The 15,226-nt window shown below is 43.7% G+C and overlaps 1 protein-coding gene across 1 annotated transcript; it reads right to left on the bottom strand.

Moving 5' to 3' along the window:
- Window positions 1-1,142: 1,142 nt before the first annotated feature.
- LOC131759350 (calcitonin receptor-stimulating peptide 3-like) lies at window positions 1,143-6,354 on the bottom strand. The gene is made up of 5 exons (XM_059068307.2): window positions 6,236-6,354; window positions 5,088-5,182; window positions 2,568-2,699; window positions 1,740-1,924; window positions 1,143-1,562 (listed from the first exon to the last, which is right to left on the bottom strand). Exons 2-4 carry the CDS (start codon window positions 5,171-5,173, stop codon window positions 1,765-1,767), a joined length of 378 nt encoding a protein of 125 aa, XP_058924290.1. The 5' UTR covers window positions 5,174-5,182; window positions 6,236-6,354; the 3' UTR covers window positions 1,143-1,562; window positions 1,740-1,764.
- Window positions 6,355-15,226: the final 8,872 nt, after the last annotated feature.

The following is a 15,226-nucleotide window of genomic DNA, read 5'->3' as shown; positions in this document are numbered from 1 at the left end:
ATAGTTGCTTTACAATGTTGTATTGGTTTCTGCTGTACAACCAAGTGAAGCAGCTATACGTATACATATACCATAAGCCATTTTTAAGAGTAATTTACTGGCACAGATTTCTTAGTTTTCCTTCATTTGAGAATGTTTTTATTTCCCCTTTCATTTCTGAAGGATATTATCACCAGATATGCAATTCACAGTTGACAGTTTTTTCTCCCAATTAAAAAAAAAGCTAAGTTTTCTGATGTAAAGAAACAGTTGTATAAGCCTGTAAAACACAGGAAATGTGATCAGTGTTGGAGGTCAGAAATTGCTGCCTGGGGCACAGAACTAGCTTATACCCAGGGACTTGTCTTCTCCACAGTCATGTGGACTGCAAGGTTTACTGTTCTTCTCAAGCAACTGGACTTCTACGGGACTTTGAGCACCAAGTAGGAAGAGAAGGGAAAGTGGATGTGACAAATCCATTCTTTAAGTTGTGAATATCGCTCAGAGAGCCACTTCAGTCCTAATTTGAAGCCTTTTTACTCTTGCTTTGCAAAGGATTTGATAAACATTCTTATACTGTGCTTCTAAAAAGGGTAACTTTGAAGAAGCAAAGTAAACAGCAGGTTAAATTGAACATGCTCATTAAAGAACATTAAAGTTATTTTAAGAACATTCTAACAAGTGTGCAGGGGAAATGTATGGTGTATTTTTGGAAGATTTGGCTAAGTTTTTTTTTTTTTTTAAATCAAGTGTTTGGTTGCCATTTAGTAAACATTGTCAGGACTTCTCTGGTGGTCCAACGGTTAAGACTCTGTGCTTCTACTGCAGGGGGCACGGGTTCGATCCCTGGTTGGGGAACAGATCCCACATGCCGCGAGGTGCGGCCAAAATAAATAAATAAACAAACAAATAAAAGTTTATTCAAAAAGCATTGTCAGATGTTATCACTAAAAGATCTCACAATCAAAAAACTTATAAGGACAAAACATGTCTGTGAAAACTAACTTAGTTTGAATCCATGATGTATGTAATACCCCTTGGCAAGGTTGGCTGACAGGGTCCTGATTTGCTACCAGATAAGCCAATGAGACATGAGTTATATTTATTGAACATGGAATCAAATATTAAAAAGATGCACACTAGATAACTACAATGATTTTATTCTGCATTGAGCTTTAGTTTATTTCAAGGAAAAGAGTGTTTTCAATATCAAGAAGCATGCGTATATATGTCTTCCATGCTATTTTTTCTGCAAGTTGCTTTCACTGCAAATTGAAGAAGTAGAGTTCAGCTGCTAACAGGTATCTACTATAGTTGCCTTCAAGTCATATGGGGAAACTGAGGATCAGAGAGGGTCTGGCCCATGGTGACATAGTTAGCAGAGGACAAACACAATATTTGAACCCAAGTCTATGCTCTGAAACCAGATGTACATGACATTGTAGGGAATACTCCCAAAGGGTAGAGTCTTTGCCTTTCAAACTCAAAAACTAGAATATCACAATTATAACTTTAGGGAACAGTGTTTTAAGTGAAGAGGTTCTATAGTTCCTGGCAGATGATCTTGGTGTCACCAGGAGACACTGGAAAAATAAAAATAAACCCAAGTTAGAGAGGTTTCAGATATTGAGACTCTGTTCTATATCCAGCCACTATAGATTTTTTTATGATACATGCCCAGGGAGGGTTAGAGTGTGACCCACACCCCTGCAATAATACCCAGCCACCAACCATGCCATTCAAAGTACCAGGGCGGTCACCTTCTTTCTGGAGTTATTTCACTGATCAGGCCTGCAGGTCCATTTTGTGGCGGCCAAAGGCTTTGGAGCCCATGTTGGTGGGCATGAAGTTCCTCTTAATCACGCTCTCAGATCTGCTCAGCCAGCCCGCCATCTTATGGGTCACGCAAGTGGCAGTGTTGCACGATCTCTTCTGGGCAGTGATGCTGATTTGTAGGATGGAGAAAATGAGAAGGCCTGTCAGTGAGAGGTTGAGGGCAGATGTGGCCCCATGGGACCATCAGTGGAAAATTACTACTCTGAGAGGCACCAATGAACCTTAAATGTTTCTGCTAAATACAATCATCACAGCAGAAAATCAAAGGGTTTTAGGGAAAATGTCACAATCAATCCCTGTAGACATTTCCAGGGGTGTCAGAAGACCAAAGATGTCTCTGGGTTAATGTTTTTGCAACACAGAACTGTAACAGCCAATCTTCCCTATGTAAATTAAATACCAACCAAGGCTTATGAGATGAGAGAGAGATTTATGGCACTATACCCAATCTCATTCTTTTTTTTTTTTTTTTTTTTTTCGGTACGCGGGCCTCTCACTGCTGTGGCTTCTGCCGTTGCGGAGCACAGGCTCCGGATGCGCAGGCCCAGCGGCCATGGCTCACGGGCCCAGCCGCTCCGCGGCATGTGGGATCTTCCCGGACCGGGGCACGAACCCGTGTCCCCTGCATCGGCAGGCGGACTCTCAACCACTGTGCCACCAGGGAAGCCCCCCAATCTCATTCTTAAGTGTACACCTTCCTGGTAAACTGGGGGAAGGGTAAGCCATGTTCTGGGAGGGGTGCAGAGATTTACCTGAAGTCCTCTGTCTCATGCTCCAGCTCATGGGCCTTCATCTGCACATAATACTTCACCATTGCAGCCGGTAGGAGGCGCGATTCCTCCTCAGTAAGTGTAGCAGTTACAAAGCCACTTTCGAAGGCCGACCTAGGGAAGGGAAGCAAGCCCAACTCATGCTCTGAGCCCCTGCCTACCCCCACACCCCAGGATAAGCAGCCAGCTTTCTTGGTTTCTGGTACTTCCACTGAGGATGTGGCCAACCCAATTCTCTCTCTCTTTTTAATTTCTTTTTTTAAGGTTTTTAAAATAACATTTATTTCTTAAAAGTTAACATGTGCATAATAGGAAGCCAAAAAACAGAAGAAACAAAAAACAAAGTCATCCATCATCACAAGCAGTTTACTGTTTGATGTGTGTCCTTCTAGATCTCATTTGTGTATTTACACAACTAACCATCGATTTTTATGTAATTAAGATCTTACAGTTATGCATCATGCTTTTTCACACATCATTTCAAAGTCCCAAAGCTATGAGTATTTTGATAACCAAGAATACACTACACCAACTCAATCTGGAAGGAGAAAAATGTAATCCTGACTTTCTTGGTGACAAAAATTTCAGAAAAGACAAAAATGGCAACAGGCCTCTTGACAAAGATATTGGTAGAGTTATGATTAAAATACTACATTCCCTTAATGTTCAATTAAAAATGAGACATAAAGCAACAGAGTACACAAAGTATAATGCTTCTAAGAGGATTCATTATCCAATCTAAACTATTAAAGTGTTAGCGAGGAGGTATGTTTCCATTGAATTACTTAACAATGTATTCCTATAGTACAGCCAAGAGATGCACACACATCAATGGTTATCATCAAAATATAAATATGAACATGTCCACATACATCCCTCCCTTTATATTTCCTTCTGCCCCTGTGCTGACAACCTAATGAACACGTCCTGACATACATTTCTCAGAGACAGTTTAACAATTCCATGTCCAAGATGCTGCTTTTTCATCAATTATAACAAAGATATTTACAAATTCGTTAATTCACTAGCTCTACTTTTTGCCATACATTGTCACTTCAGGACATTTAAAAAAGCCTAGATGTTGCAAAATAGTGAATGAACCTCTTCTATAATAAACATTGGTACTTTACAAAAATGCACATATAGACCTATGGTTATAACCTAAAATTGTTTTATATATGGAGATATTAGCTAGGAGCCCTTTCCCTTTACCCTTCCTCTTACCCCTCCTCCAGCATTTCAACGACTAAGTACAAGATTACATCTAGCTCCAAGAGGTGGATTAACATAGACACTCCCAGAAGATACAGCCCTTCCTAAAAACCAACAAAAGGGCATTTATTAAGGGATTATTTTACTACCCTATTTTTAATATACTTTGGGCATTAGGACTTGCTTATTCTTTAATACACAGCAATATTAACTAAAACACACAAATAGAATAAGGGTTAGACAATCTGAACTTGTCTAAAGACTCATGAGCACAGATCCCTTCTCTGCACTTCCTTCCCTTGTCCCCTCTTCCCTCCCCGACCACCCAGTGAACAGTCAGCCTACTCTCCAAGACTCAAGTTTAAAAATTCCACTCCCCAAATATAACCATTCCTATGAATTAACAGAAAAAAATACTTAAAATGTATTACTTTAACTCTCTACTTTCAACATATGTTGTGCACTTTTACACATCTAAAAGACTAGATTATTCAAATAAGGATTTACGTTTGTCCACTATCTATACACATAGTAGCAATGAATAAACTGCACACAAAGGCTTTAATCTCAAAGTGTCTTCTAAACAGGAAAACTCTGGCCTAGAATCCTTCCCCTTTTCATCTCTATCAACCCAGCCCAGTTCTCAATGGACAGGGCATGAGGCATGTATCCATCCAAAAATGCCACTTCACCAGGATTTAGGCCCTGATGTGACCTAAAAGAAGTGGTTTGTTCCAAGTGGATTATATAGACCTATGAAAGGTGATGGTTAGATTTTCAGGAATTTTATGAGCTTAGTGTAAATACACCTATTATTAAAAATTAAATGATAATGATTTGAATCTGAAAATGATTTCAATTTAATGTAATTTGAATAACGGTGAGAAATTAGATGAAATCATCACAGATTTAATAACAAATTTATTGGCAAAGTAATTAGCAGATTAGGATGCAATTCATTGATCAAATTATGGTTAAATTAGTAAACAGGTTTGCTAAAGATAGAAATGTTTGGTAACAATCAATAAAAGCATGCTGTGAGGTTCAATGAGTTACAGTATATGAAATTTACAAGGAGTATCCTGTATCTTATGTGTGTCTGTAAACTGTGTGATACGCATCTTTGTATCATAAAAAGTTTATGATATACTTATATACATGTTTACATTCATACATACCCGCCCCCCCGCCCCCATAAGAGGCAGATTCAGCACAGCACAACTGAGAACATAGAATTTTATGATCCAGGGACAGGGGGAGGTACGAGCGCTCCTGGCAGGGCTGTCTCACCTGAATGGTGCCGACTGGAGCATGCCTGCATGGTACAAGACCAGGATGCTGAGGACTAGGAAGCGGGTGAACTTCCAGAAACCCATGATGACTCTCTGCAAGGGAAGAATAACATCAGCACCTGGATCAATAAGAAATTCCATGCACCCACAGACCCAGGCTCTGCTCCCGCCTCTGCCCCTAACTCCCTGGCATCCTGGCTTCAGGCTGGACATGTCACTCCGCTTCACCATCGTCTCCTCCTCAGCCAAGTGGACTGCTGGAAGATCCAGTAAGGCTGCAGCATGCTTGGTTTAGCAAAGAAACCTAGTGGGACAACTGGGTGAGGAGGTCTTAGTCCATAGCCCCCGCCCCATCACTCCACTCACTCTCACATACAACCTGTTGGCCAGGATTCCTGGAGGACAGAGTCCAAGTACCTGTCACCACAGCTTTTCCCACTGTGCAACCCAGAGCTGTCCTCCTGGTGCCGGGCTTTTGCACATTGGAGGAGGGGAGGGGATTACCGAGGACAAATTTCTGCGGTTGAATCCCTGAGAAACTGAAGGACCACATTCTACTGCTCAGCTGCTCCACACTTTGGTACAGAGTGCCCCGTAAGAATCAAGCTGGAAGGGTCAAATTGGAACCCAGGACTCAAACTGGGGAAAAAGTTCCCAGAACCCGCAACGGGGGCTTGCATTTCATGGCTGCCTGCCCCTCAGGCACTGCATCTATTTGCCGCCCGCTTGCACTGGCCCAGGTTCTGAAGCATTTCCCGCGGTCCGCTAGGCACAGGACGTGATCCGTGAGAGCACCGTCTGCACAAAACTATTCCTGCGTCCAGATCTGCTTGCAGTGCCAGGGGAGCTCCAGCATCCCAAACTGACCTAAGCACGTGTGCTTCGGGAAAGGAAACTGGAGCCCGCCTCAGCGCAGGGAGAGTGAAGCAGGGAGTGCGTGAACTGAGACCATCCAGTGTTACCTGTGGAAGAAGCTTGGGATGCATTGCAGAGTAATGCAGCTTGTGTGAAATGACCTCGACAGAAGTGGACAGAGCCTCTGAGACTGGAAGAGATCAGCTAAGAAAAAGTAATGGAGAGAGAGAAGGAAGAGAGGGCAGAGAGAGAAAAACAGAATCCCAGCTGAGCAGGAATCTCCGGGCTTACCTGGCAGCAGGAAGCAGGTTGCTTGGAGCAGAGGAGGGAGCAGTGGCAGTAGCTTTGGCTTCGGGCGATGGCACTGTGGCAGGAGTGGCAGTGACACTCGAGCCGGGCAGTGCGTCTGATGCCTCCCAACACCAGCAGCTGCTCTTATTCCTGCTGCTCTGGGTCTGGGGTGGTCCAGGAGCTCTGGGCAGCCAATGAGGGGAAGGATCTGAGCCCCAAAAGGATTGTGTCATCACTTGCGTCCAGAACCTGGAGCATCCAGAAGGACCACTCCACTTGTATTTGCATTGAGGTCATTGATGGCGGGGGCGGGAGGGGGACGTGGGGGGGTTGGTGAGGACCAACGAAAAACACACGAAAAGTGAGTAGGAATTTGAGGACACTTTGACGTCATGGTTAACTTCACCCGTTCGGTTTCGCAGGTTTTGAACACGCACGTGTCCCACTCCATCCCCAGCTGTGCGATCTTGTCGGGCAGAGTCCAGCATTACAAGGAACCCTGTCTCCCCTAGGTCTGACCGCAGACCTCCGTGCAAGTGCAGCTTCGAGGGTTAATGCACAGTAGAGTTGATGATTCTGTGCCCAAGGAGGGGGTCTGATTCAGGCAGCTGGAATCACGCACAGGAGGGCAGGGCTTGTGGGTATCACACACAGAGGGTCAAGAACTTTGTCACACTGGCACTCTGTTGCAGCTGTGCCTCTTCCAGGTGGAAACATCGTGGGCTAGTAACTTCTAGTGCCTCAGTATACTTATCTTTGAAATGGGGATCATATTCTCATCTTGAAGGAATCTTATCAGTAGTAAGTATGTACCTGTTATCTGCCCAGGTGGGGATCTAGAAGTGCTTACCAGGGAAGTTCATAGGGGATTCTGTGGGATCGCAATCCATCTTCCCCATCAGCACCCTGTGCAGCCTGGAATTGTGCTGGTTGGTCCATCATGTGGGTTAAGGAGGGGCTGGATGCCCTGCTGGGGCTGAGCAGGGAAGTGCAAGGCTAAAAGCTTCCACGCGAACCTCTAGCCCCACGCCCCCTCCCCCACCATTCATCACCTAAAGTTCAGCCTCCTTCTCGAACCATTTGCCCAGCTGCTCCTTGCTTCCGGCTGCTGTTTGCCAAGATGCTCCAGTGACCTGTGATTCCAGCCCTGCACCCACGTCTACTGCAGTTCAGTCCTCTGCTAGAAAGCCCGCCAAGCTTGATGGTGCTGAAGAGTCCAGCGGAGTGCAATCCTCGCTCTCACTTCAGTCATACTCTACACACACCCAAACTCAGTACTTTCTCCAAACGTGTGCCCACTCCCAAACCACAGGCACTCACAAGATGACACTGGCGCTCAGCTGCATCCAGGTGATGCGCACAGTCCCGCCCTAAGTATGCACAGAGCGGCATGATTAGGACCTGCATCCACGAAACCGGCCCCGACTCTCAGTAAGCGTGCTCTGTAAAGCCCTATTACCCAGCACCTCGACCCTCCTACACCCTGCCCAGCACGTTTCTGGATCTCAATGTCGGAGCTCCTGCTCTAAGCCTTCCAGGAAGGTCTGAGGTACTGACTTGCTGTCCTCAGCAGATTGAATGCAGAAAACGAAGCTTCTCACTGTCCGCAGTATCGCTGGGTCTGAGCACATAGCGCAAGATCCAAGCAGCCTGTACAGACCCTCTAGCGCGGCAAGCACTGCGGCGGCATCGCGGGGCGGTGGAATAAAACACGGATCCCAGGTAGCTGGTTTTCTCATGCGGAACCGAAACTAGCCGAAACGAGCCACGAGGGACCCGAGCCACGTGTCCACGCCCCGGACCTCAGTGTCAAGAAGCTTCAGTGTTTTGTTCGACACGGCGGCTGCCTCGCGGCACATCTCTTCCCCTTGCAGGTTGGTGGTCTCCGGGCTCAGGACACCTAACTTCCAAGATGCCCTTGTTTCAATTTTCTGCTTCTTAACCGCAGCGGTGGCACTGATGCAAGCGAATAACACCTTGGGGCAGGGGAACTGGATATCTGAAACTGGCTCTCCTCAGGCAGGGCGGTGGGGGATCGGGGAATGGAATAATGGGTTGTAAGCGCGCAAGTGCGCTTTGGCGCAGAGCCGGGAAAGGCAAGATGTGTAAGGGAAGGATTCAGGATGGCGGGTCGCGGGTTCAGTGCATCTTGGAGTCTCGAGGCAGAAATCGGGGGCTGAGACCCAGACCGGGGTTAGGGAACTCAGCAGCAAGACTAAATTGGCGAACGCGGCAAAGCAGGTACTGTGCGGCATGTAAATTGGGCTCTGCCATGTAAGACTGTTGTAGGCGAGGCTTTAAAACTCAGGTGCGAAACACTTCTGCCAGCATGACTTCTAGGACCTGAGGTTTCTGGCGTATCAATCTTCTGAAATCATTTGTAAGTACGTGTGTACATGGATTGCCTTTTCCTTTTTTAAAAAAAAAATACTTATTCATTCATTTGGCGGCGCCGGGTTTTAGCTGCGGCAGGGCAGATCTTCGTTGCCGCGAGTGGACCGTCGCTGCAGTCTGCGGAATCTTTAGTTGTGGCATGCGCGAGGTATGCGGGATCTATTTCCCCGACCAGGGATCGAACCCCGGTCCCCTGCATTGGTAGCTCAGAGTCAAGCACTGGACCACCAGGGAAGTCCCGCCTTTTCCTGGGGAAGTCCCGCCTCTTCCTTCTGAGAGAACCAAGGCTTTTACCAGTGCAATGGTGATGACAAAATGGTTAAGAAACGACTATTTTAGAAGCCGAATTTGTAACCATATAATTTTGTGAGCTCAGAACTCTACTCCTGGTTGTCACGTGTGCCATCAACCTTCAAAGCCTACATTCATTCCCCCCTCTGAAATCTTTGGTGGCTACGAAGGGCTAGCGGTGTGAAGCACGACACAGGGTCTGCACCCAGAGGGTGCTAACGTAGCCTCCTGCAATTTCAGCTTTTCCTGAAAAGTCAGTTTCTCAAGATAGGGAGGGACTGACATGAACTCATCCATCAAGTACTCTGAATTTCTAAGGAGTCCTGGTGCTGAGCTGGGGGCAAGGTTAAAAAAAAAAATCTTTGGCACTTAGCAGCATGTGTTGAATACTAGGTGGCACTCACCCAATGTTTATTAAATAAAGGAAATTAATTTATTGTGGAAGATTTGCCAGCCAGTCTCACCGCTATTATAGGACTCTAATCTAATCCCAGCCAGCAGAGAATCCGGACCTAGCTAGGTAGCGCAGTTTTTCAATTGGATTTCAAAATTGTGAGCTCAAACATTTGAGACACTCCTCTCATTTCATTTGACATGCAGAGTTGGTTTCCCGATGGAAGTTTCCAGGAACAAGACAGCGAAAGGAAGGTTAACCTTAGGGTTCTTGCAGAAGTCTAGGGTCTCCTAGTATGAGACACAAAACTATTGTCCTCTGAGCCCATCCCTGAGTTACCAAGTGAACGCAAAGTTTAGACCTTACCATGTGCACATTGCTTATGTTGCATCCAGCCCTACCTGAGACTTCTTTTAACTGAAGCACTAAACAGAAATTGATCTTGAGAAAGTCAAGGAAAACACTGATTTAAAAATAGTTACCTGATTATTTGGCACTTGATTGTACACTCTTATTTCATAACTTTTAAACCTGAAAACCAGGTTTAAGAGTTTAAACTGTTTAAAAGGGGGATACAACCTAGTTTGGAAAAAACATTTTTTACAACATTCTGATAAACTCTAACTGCAGTATTTATTTCCATACTTTTAGCTCAGATTCCTGTGCTTTGTTTCAAAACTTTTTTCAATTGAAGTATAGTTGATTTACAATGTTGTGTTCATTTCTTCTGTGCAGCAGTGATTCAGTTTTATACATATATATATTCTTTAAAATTTTCTTTTCCATTATGGTTTATCTCAGGATATTGAATAATCTATAGGACCATCCATATTGCTGCAAATGGCATTATTTCATTCTTTTTTATAGGTGAGTAATTTTCCACTATATATACATCTTTTTAAAAAAATTTATTTTAAGTATAGTTGATTTACAATGTTGTGTTAATTTCCACTGTACAGCACAGTTATTCAGTTATACATATATATACATTCTTTGTGATATTCTTTTCCATTATTGGTTTACACAGGATATTGAATATAGTTCCATGTGCTATACAGTAGGACCTTGTTGTTTATCCATTCTATATATGTTTGTATCTACTAATCCCAAACTCCCAATCTATCCCTCCCCCACCCTGCCTCCCCCTTGGCAACCACAAATCTGTTCTTTATGTCTGTCTCTTTCTGTTTCGTAGATAAGTTCATTTGTGTCATATTTTAGACTGCACATATAAATGATATCACATGGTATTGTCTTTCTCTTTCTGATTTACTTTACTTAGTGTGATAATCTCTAGGGCCATCTGTGTTGCTTCAAATGGCATTATTTCATTCTTTTCAATGGCTGAATAATATTCGATGTTATATATGTACCACATCTTCTTTATCCATTCATCTGTTGAGGGACATTTGGGTTTCTTCCATGTTGGCTATTGTAAATTGTGCTGCTATGAACACTGGGGTGCATGTAACGTTTTGAGCTACAGTTTTCTCCACATATATGTCGAGGATCATGATCACTGTATCATATGGTAGCTCTATTTTAGTTTTTTAAGGAACCTCCATACTGTTCTCCATGGTGGCTCCACCAATTTATATTCTCACCAACAGTGTAGGAGGGTTCCCTTTTCTCCACACTCTTTCCAGCAATGATTATTTGTAGACTTTTTGATGAATCCATCCTGACCAGTGTGAGGTGATTCCTCATTGTGGTTTTGATTTGCCTTTCTCTAATAATTAGTGGTGCTGAGCATCTTTTTATATGCCTGTTGGCCATCTGTATGTCTTCTTTGGAAAAATGTCTATTTAGATATTCTGCCCATTTTTTGATTGGGTCATTTGTTTTTTTAATATTGAGCTGTATGTGCTGTTTGTATATCTTAGATATTAAGACCTTGTCGGTGGCATTGTTGTAAATATTTTCCCCACTTCCATAGGCTGCCTTTTCGTTTTGTTGATGGTCTCCTTTGCTGTGCAAAAGCTTTTAAGTTTGATTAGGTCCCAATTCTTTATTTTTGCTTTTATTTCTTTTGCCTTGGGAGACTGATCTAAGAGAATATTGCTACGATTTATGCCAAAGAATGTTTTGCTAAAGTTCTCCTCTAGGTTACTCCTTTAATTCTATATAATTTGTGTATGATACAGAGTCAACAACAACAACAAAACCACAACAGTAACAACCTCAGCAGCAGTAGCAACAACAACATAAATTCATTCTCTTCAGCCTGGGTGAAATTTGGAGCTGTTAAATTAACTGGAGAATTTTAAATGAAAATTGACTGTACAGGGTTCCACTTACAAGGAATTTAGAAATCACAATAACAAATAAAAAGCTGAACATACTGAAAAAATCAACAACTCTTCTAGGAGCCCTGTGAGAGATAAGGACTGAATGGGCAAATTTCTGCCCCTAAGACTGGGGAGACAGAAAGGTGAATACAGAGAGTAGTGGCTTCCCAGAGCAGGCACTCACAAGGGCAAACTCACCTGGAACCAGCACCGGACAGCGTTAGAAAACCTGAACTATAACCGACAAATTGCTAGAGTCTCAGTGTGGACAACTTCTGAAACTTAAAAACCCACCTTCCTGCCCTGCACGTGTCTGAGATTTACCTCCAGTAGCTCAACCAGGTTCCCACAGTAAATAGGGGAGAAAAATCCCCTTGTGCTTTCAGCTGGGTAAGGAGAAAAGGAATCATTCTGAAATACACCACAGCAATCTGTATTTCTTAATAAGGCCTGCCCTTATTAACTCTTGTTAACCAGAGCCTAGCTTTACTGCGATATTATCAGAGACTAAGTGACCTGGGGGAAGGGAAATTCCCAATTAACTTCATTCCTAGGCTTTCAGGTGGGAGTAGGGAAACACCCAACTCTAGGACCCACTAGTCCCCTCTGTCACCTAAGTGGGGAGTAAAAAAAACTGAGAAACACCTGTGAAGTTCACAGTCCGGTAGAATACTCTCACTAAAAGACTGAGACCTAATTATAGGGCTATAGAAATCTTTCCCTGTCTCCAGACCTCACCACCACATTTTTAAAGGCCTATTTCTAGCGTTTCCTTTGACCTGTTGTACTAAATGTGTACTAAAAGGTGACAAAACAATATGAATAGGCATCAAGTATCAGATCAATTTACTTTTCTTATACTTAGTTGATCTAACAGATAACAATTTGTTCAAAATAATAATAGCAATGGTGTATTCAATAACATACAGTTATATATATCATATATCTATATCTATATAATTAGGTTTAATATATGTCTGGAGAATGTTGCTAAAAATGAGGAGCAGAGAATTTTCAAAATAGATAGGAGGGGGGGCTTCCCTGGTGGCGCAGTGGTTGAGAGTCCGCCTGCCGATGCAGGGGACACGGGTTCGTGCCCCGGTCCGGGAAGATCCCACATGCCGCAGAGCGGCTGGGCCCGTGAGCCATGGCCGCTGAGCCTGTGCGTCCGGAGCCTGTGCTCCGCAATGGGAGAGGCCACAACAGTGAGAGGCCCGCGTAACGCAAAAAAAAAAAAAAAAAAAAAAAAATTAGATAGATGGAAGAGGGAGAAATATACCTTGCCCTTGTATCCCTGACACTAAAATACATAATACTGCTCTCTGAGAGGGGAGAGAGAACTTGCCACCTGGATGGCAGCACCATATTCTTTTGTCATAAAAATGGATCTAAAACTGACTCCTAGTCCTTGCCTGGATGCCATGCTTTCTACAAGTTGTCAGCAGAAGCTTTGTAATATGACTGCTTAATGAGTTCACCTAGAACCTAAAGCACACATATAACTGAGCCTGAAAAAGAAAGAGGAATAAGACCAGTCTCTTAAGAATGATAATGGTCTCTTAGGGAGGTGAGAGTCAACAAATAAAATAATTAAAGAACAATAAAAGAGAGGGAGTTAGTACTTGTTCCCTATTGCTGCTGTAGCAAATTATCAGTACTTTAGAGATATAACGCAAGTTTATAAACTTACAGTTCTGTGACTAGAAGTCCGATGTCCATCACAGGCCTCACTGTGCAAAAATCTTGGCAGGCTTTCTGGAAGTTCTAGAGAAGAATCCATTTCCTGTTTCTAGTGGCCACCCGTGTTCCTGGGCTTGTGGCCCCTTCCTCCTTTTTCAGAACCAGTAATGGCGACTTGAGTCCTTCTCACATCGCCTCACTCCAACCTCCTCTTCTGCTTCCCTCTTCTACTTGGAAGGAGCCTTGTGATTTTATTGGGCTCACCTGGATAATCCAGGAGAGTCTCCCCATCTGAAAGTCCTCAATTTAATCTCATCTTTAAAGTCTCTTTTGCTGTGTAAAGTAGCAAATTTGCGTTTCCAAGGATTAGGATGTGGATGTCTGGGGGCAGGGGTCCTTATTTTACCTACCATAGTAAGTAAATGTTGGGCTGACTGGCAAGGAGAGTAAATGCTGGGGCTTGGAGAAAGAGGCTGCCATGGGCTGGAGCACTGAGGAAGTCGCCCAGAGCAGGTGGGCCAGAGCCAGAAAGTGGCTAAATAGAGGGCAAGTAACAGAGTGCCTGAAAAGAGAGTGCATCTAGTGGGGTGTGGGGCAGGGGGTGAGGAGACCACTCTTTATATCAGGTGCCATCCTCTGTCCCTCTTCTTGAGAATGGTGCCTCTCTGAATCTACAACCTGTAAGGCTGGCTGCATTGAAATCTCAAGTATCAGATGTTCCTCCTCTAGCAACTTCCAGGTTGTGTTCTTCAATATTCCTGTTCATATGTGCTACAGACAGAGCAAGGGGGGCTATTGAGGGAACTGTTGTCACATTTGGTGAAACTCCAGTAGAGGTGGGAAACGGACTGCTTTACATCACATAACTCCAGGCCTTGACAGGTTGTTAGGATGCAGTTAAATCCTGAAGTTGGTGCTTGAACTTTGAGCCCCATCCCTTAGATACTTCTACTAGATCCCTTTGACAATAACCAAACAACAAGGCTTTTAATTAAGTGAGGATTGCATTAAAGCCCACCCGAAAAAACCCACTATATTTTTTTAACCTGTATCCAGTATTTAATGATGCATGCAGGTTGGGCAGGCAATAGGGAATTGTTAACACATGGAAGGTGCATGTGAGCCCCGGGACTTGTCACTGTTCAAACTTGGAGAAACTTTCTAATGTGCCTGTGCTCCCAAGAGACATTGTGATCATTATTTAGGTGTCAGGCTTCTGGAGCTTTGATGTATGGTTCCCTGATCCCTCGATGGGACATACCAACTGCCATTAGAGCCTAGAACCAAGAATACAACATCAGGGCTTCCCTGGTGGTGCAGTGGTTGAGAGTCCACCTGCTGATGCAGGGGACACGGGTTCGTGCCCTGGTCTGGGAAGATCCCACATGCTGCGGAGTGGCTGGGCCCGTGAGCCATGGCCGCTGAGCCAGTGCTCCACAACAGGAGAGGCCACAACAGTGAGAGGCCCGTGTATGACAAAAAAAAAAAAAAAAAAAAAAAAAAAGAATACAACATCAGTGGATTTTTAGGTTAGGCAAGGAATGAGAAAGGCATTTATGGCAGAAAGAAGGAATGGGATATTGTGTCCGTGGGGTTTTCCTGACCTCTCATTCTTGGAAAATGAGAGGTCCTAGCTTATTTTCCTGTAGCATGGAGGTGACTTGCCCTGGAAGTCTACTTTTAATTTTTTTTCATCTCTTAATCATTTATGTGAAAGGATCATATAATAAACCTCATAGAAAAATCTCAATTTCCCAACTCAAAAATTAGTAGATACTACTTTCTCAAACCTCAGTGCAAAACCTGGAACTGAATAAGTGAAGCATAGTCTTAAGAGCTATTCTAAATTTTAAAATACTCTTCTATATAACTTTTGAGTCAAAGTGAAAATCAAAACAAAAACTATAGGCTATTTTAAATATGCAATCTTTACATCTTGTAAAC

The sequence above is a fragment of the Kogia breviceps genome, chromosome 7 (genome assembly GCF_026419965.1).
Source record: "Kogia breviceps isolate mKogBre1 chromosome 7, mKogBre1 haplotype 1, whole genome shotgun sequence".
Classification (NCBI taxonomy): domain Eukaryota; kingdom Metazoa; phylum Chordata; class Mammalia; order Artiodactyla; family Physeteridae; genus Kogia; species Kogia breviceps.
Note: the sequence above shows the minus strand (reverse complement) of the source record. Positions and strands in the feature narration are given on the sequence as shown.

Excerpts from the sequence above, each read along its gene's own strand:
- LOC131759350 (XM_059068307.2), bottom strand. The coding sequence starts at position 5,173 with ATGGGTTTCTGGAAGTTCACCCGCTTCCTAGTCCTCAGCATCCTGGTC. Across the intron at positions 2,700-5,087 it reads CTCCAGTCGGCACCATTCAG|GTCGGCCTTCGAAAGTGGCT; the intron begins GTGAGACAGCCC and ends TCCCTTCCCTAG. Across the intron at positions 1,925-2,567 it reads CATGAGACAGAGGACTTCAG|CATCACTGCCCAGAAGAGAT; the intron begins GTAAATCTCTGC and ends CCTACAAATCAG.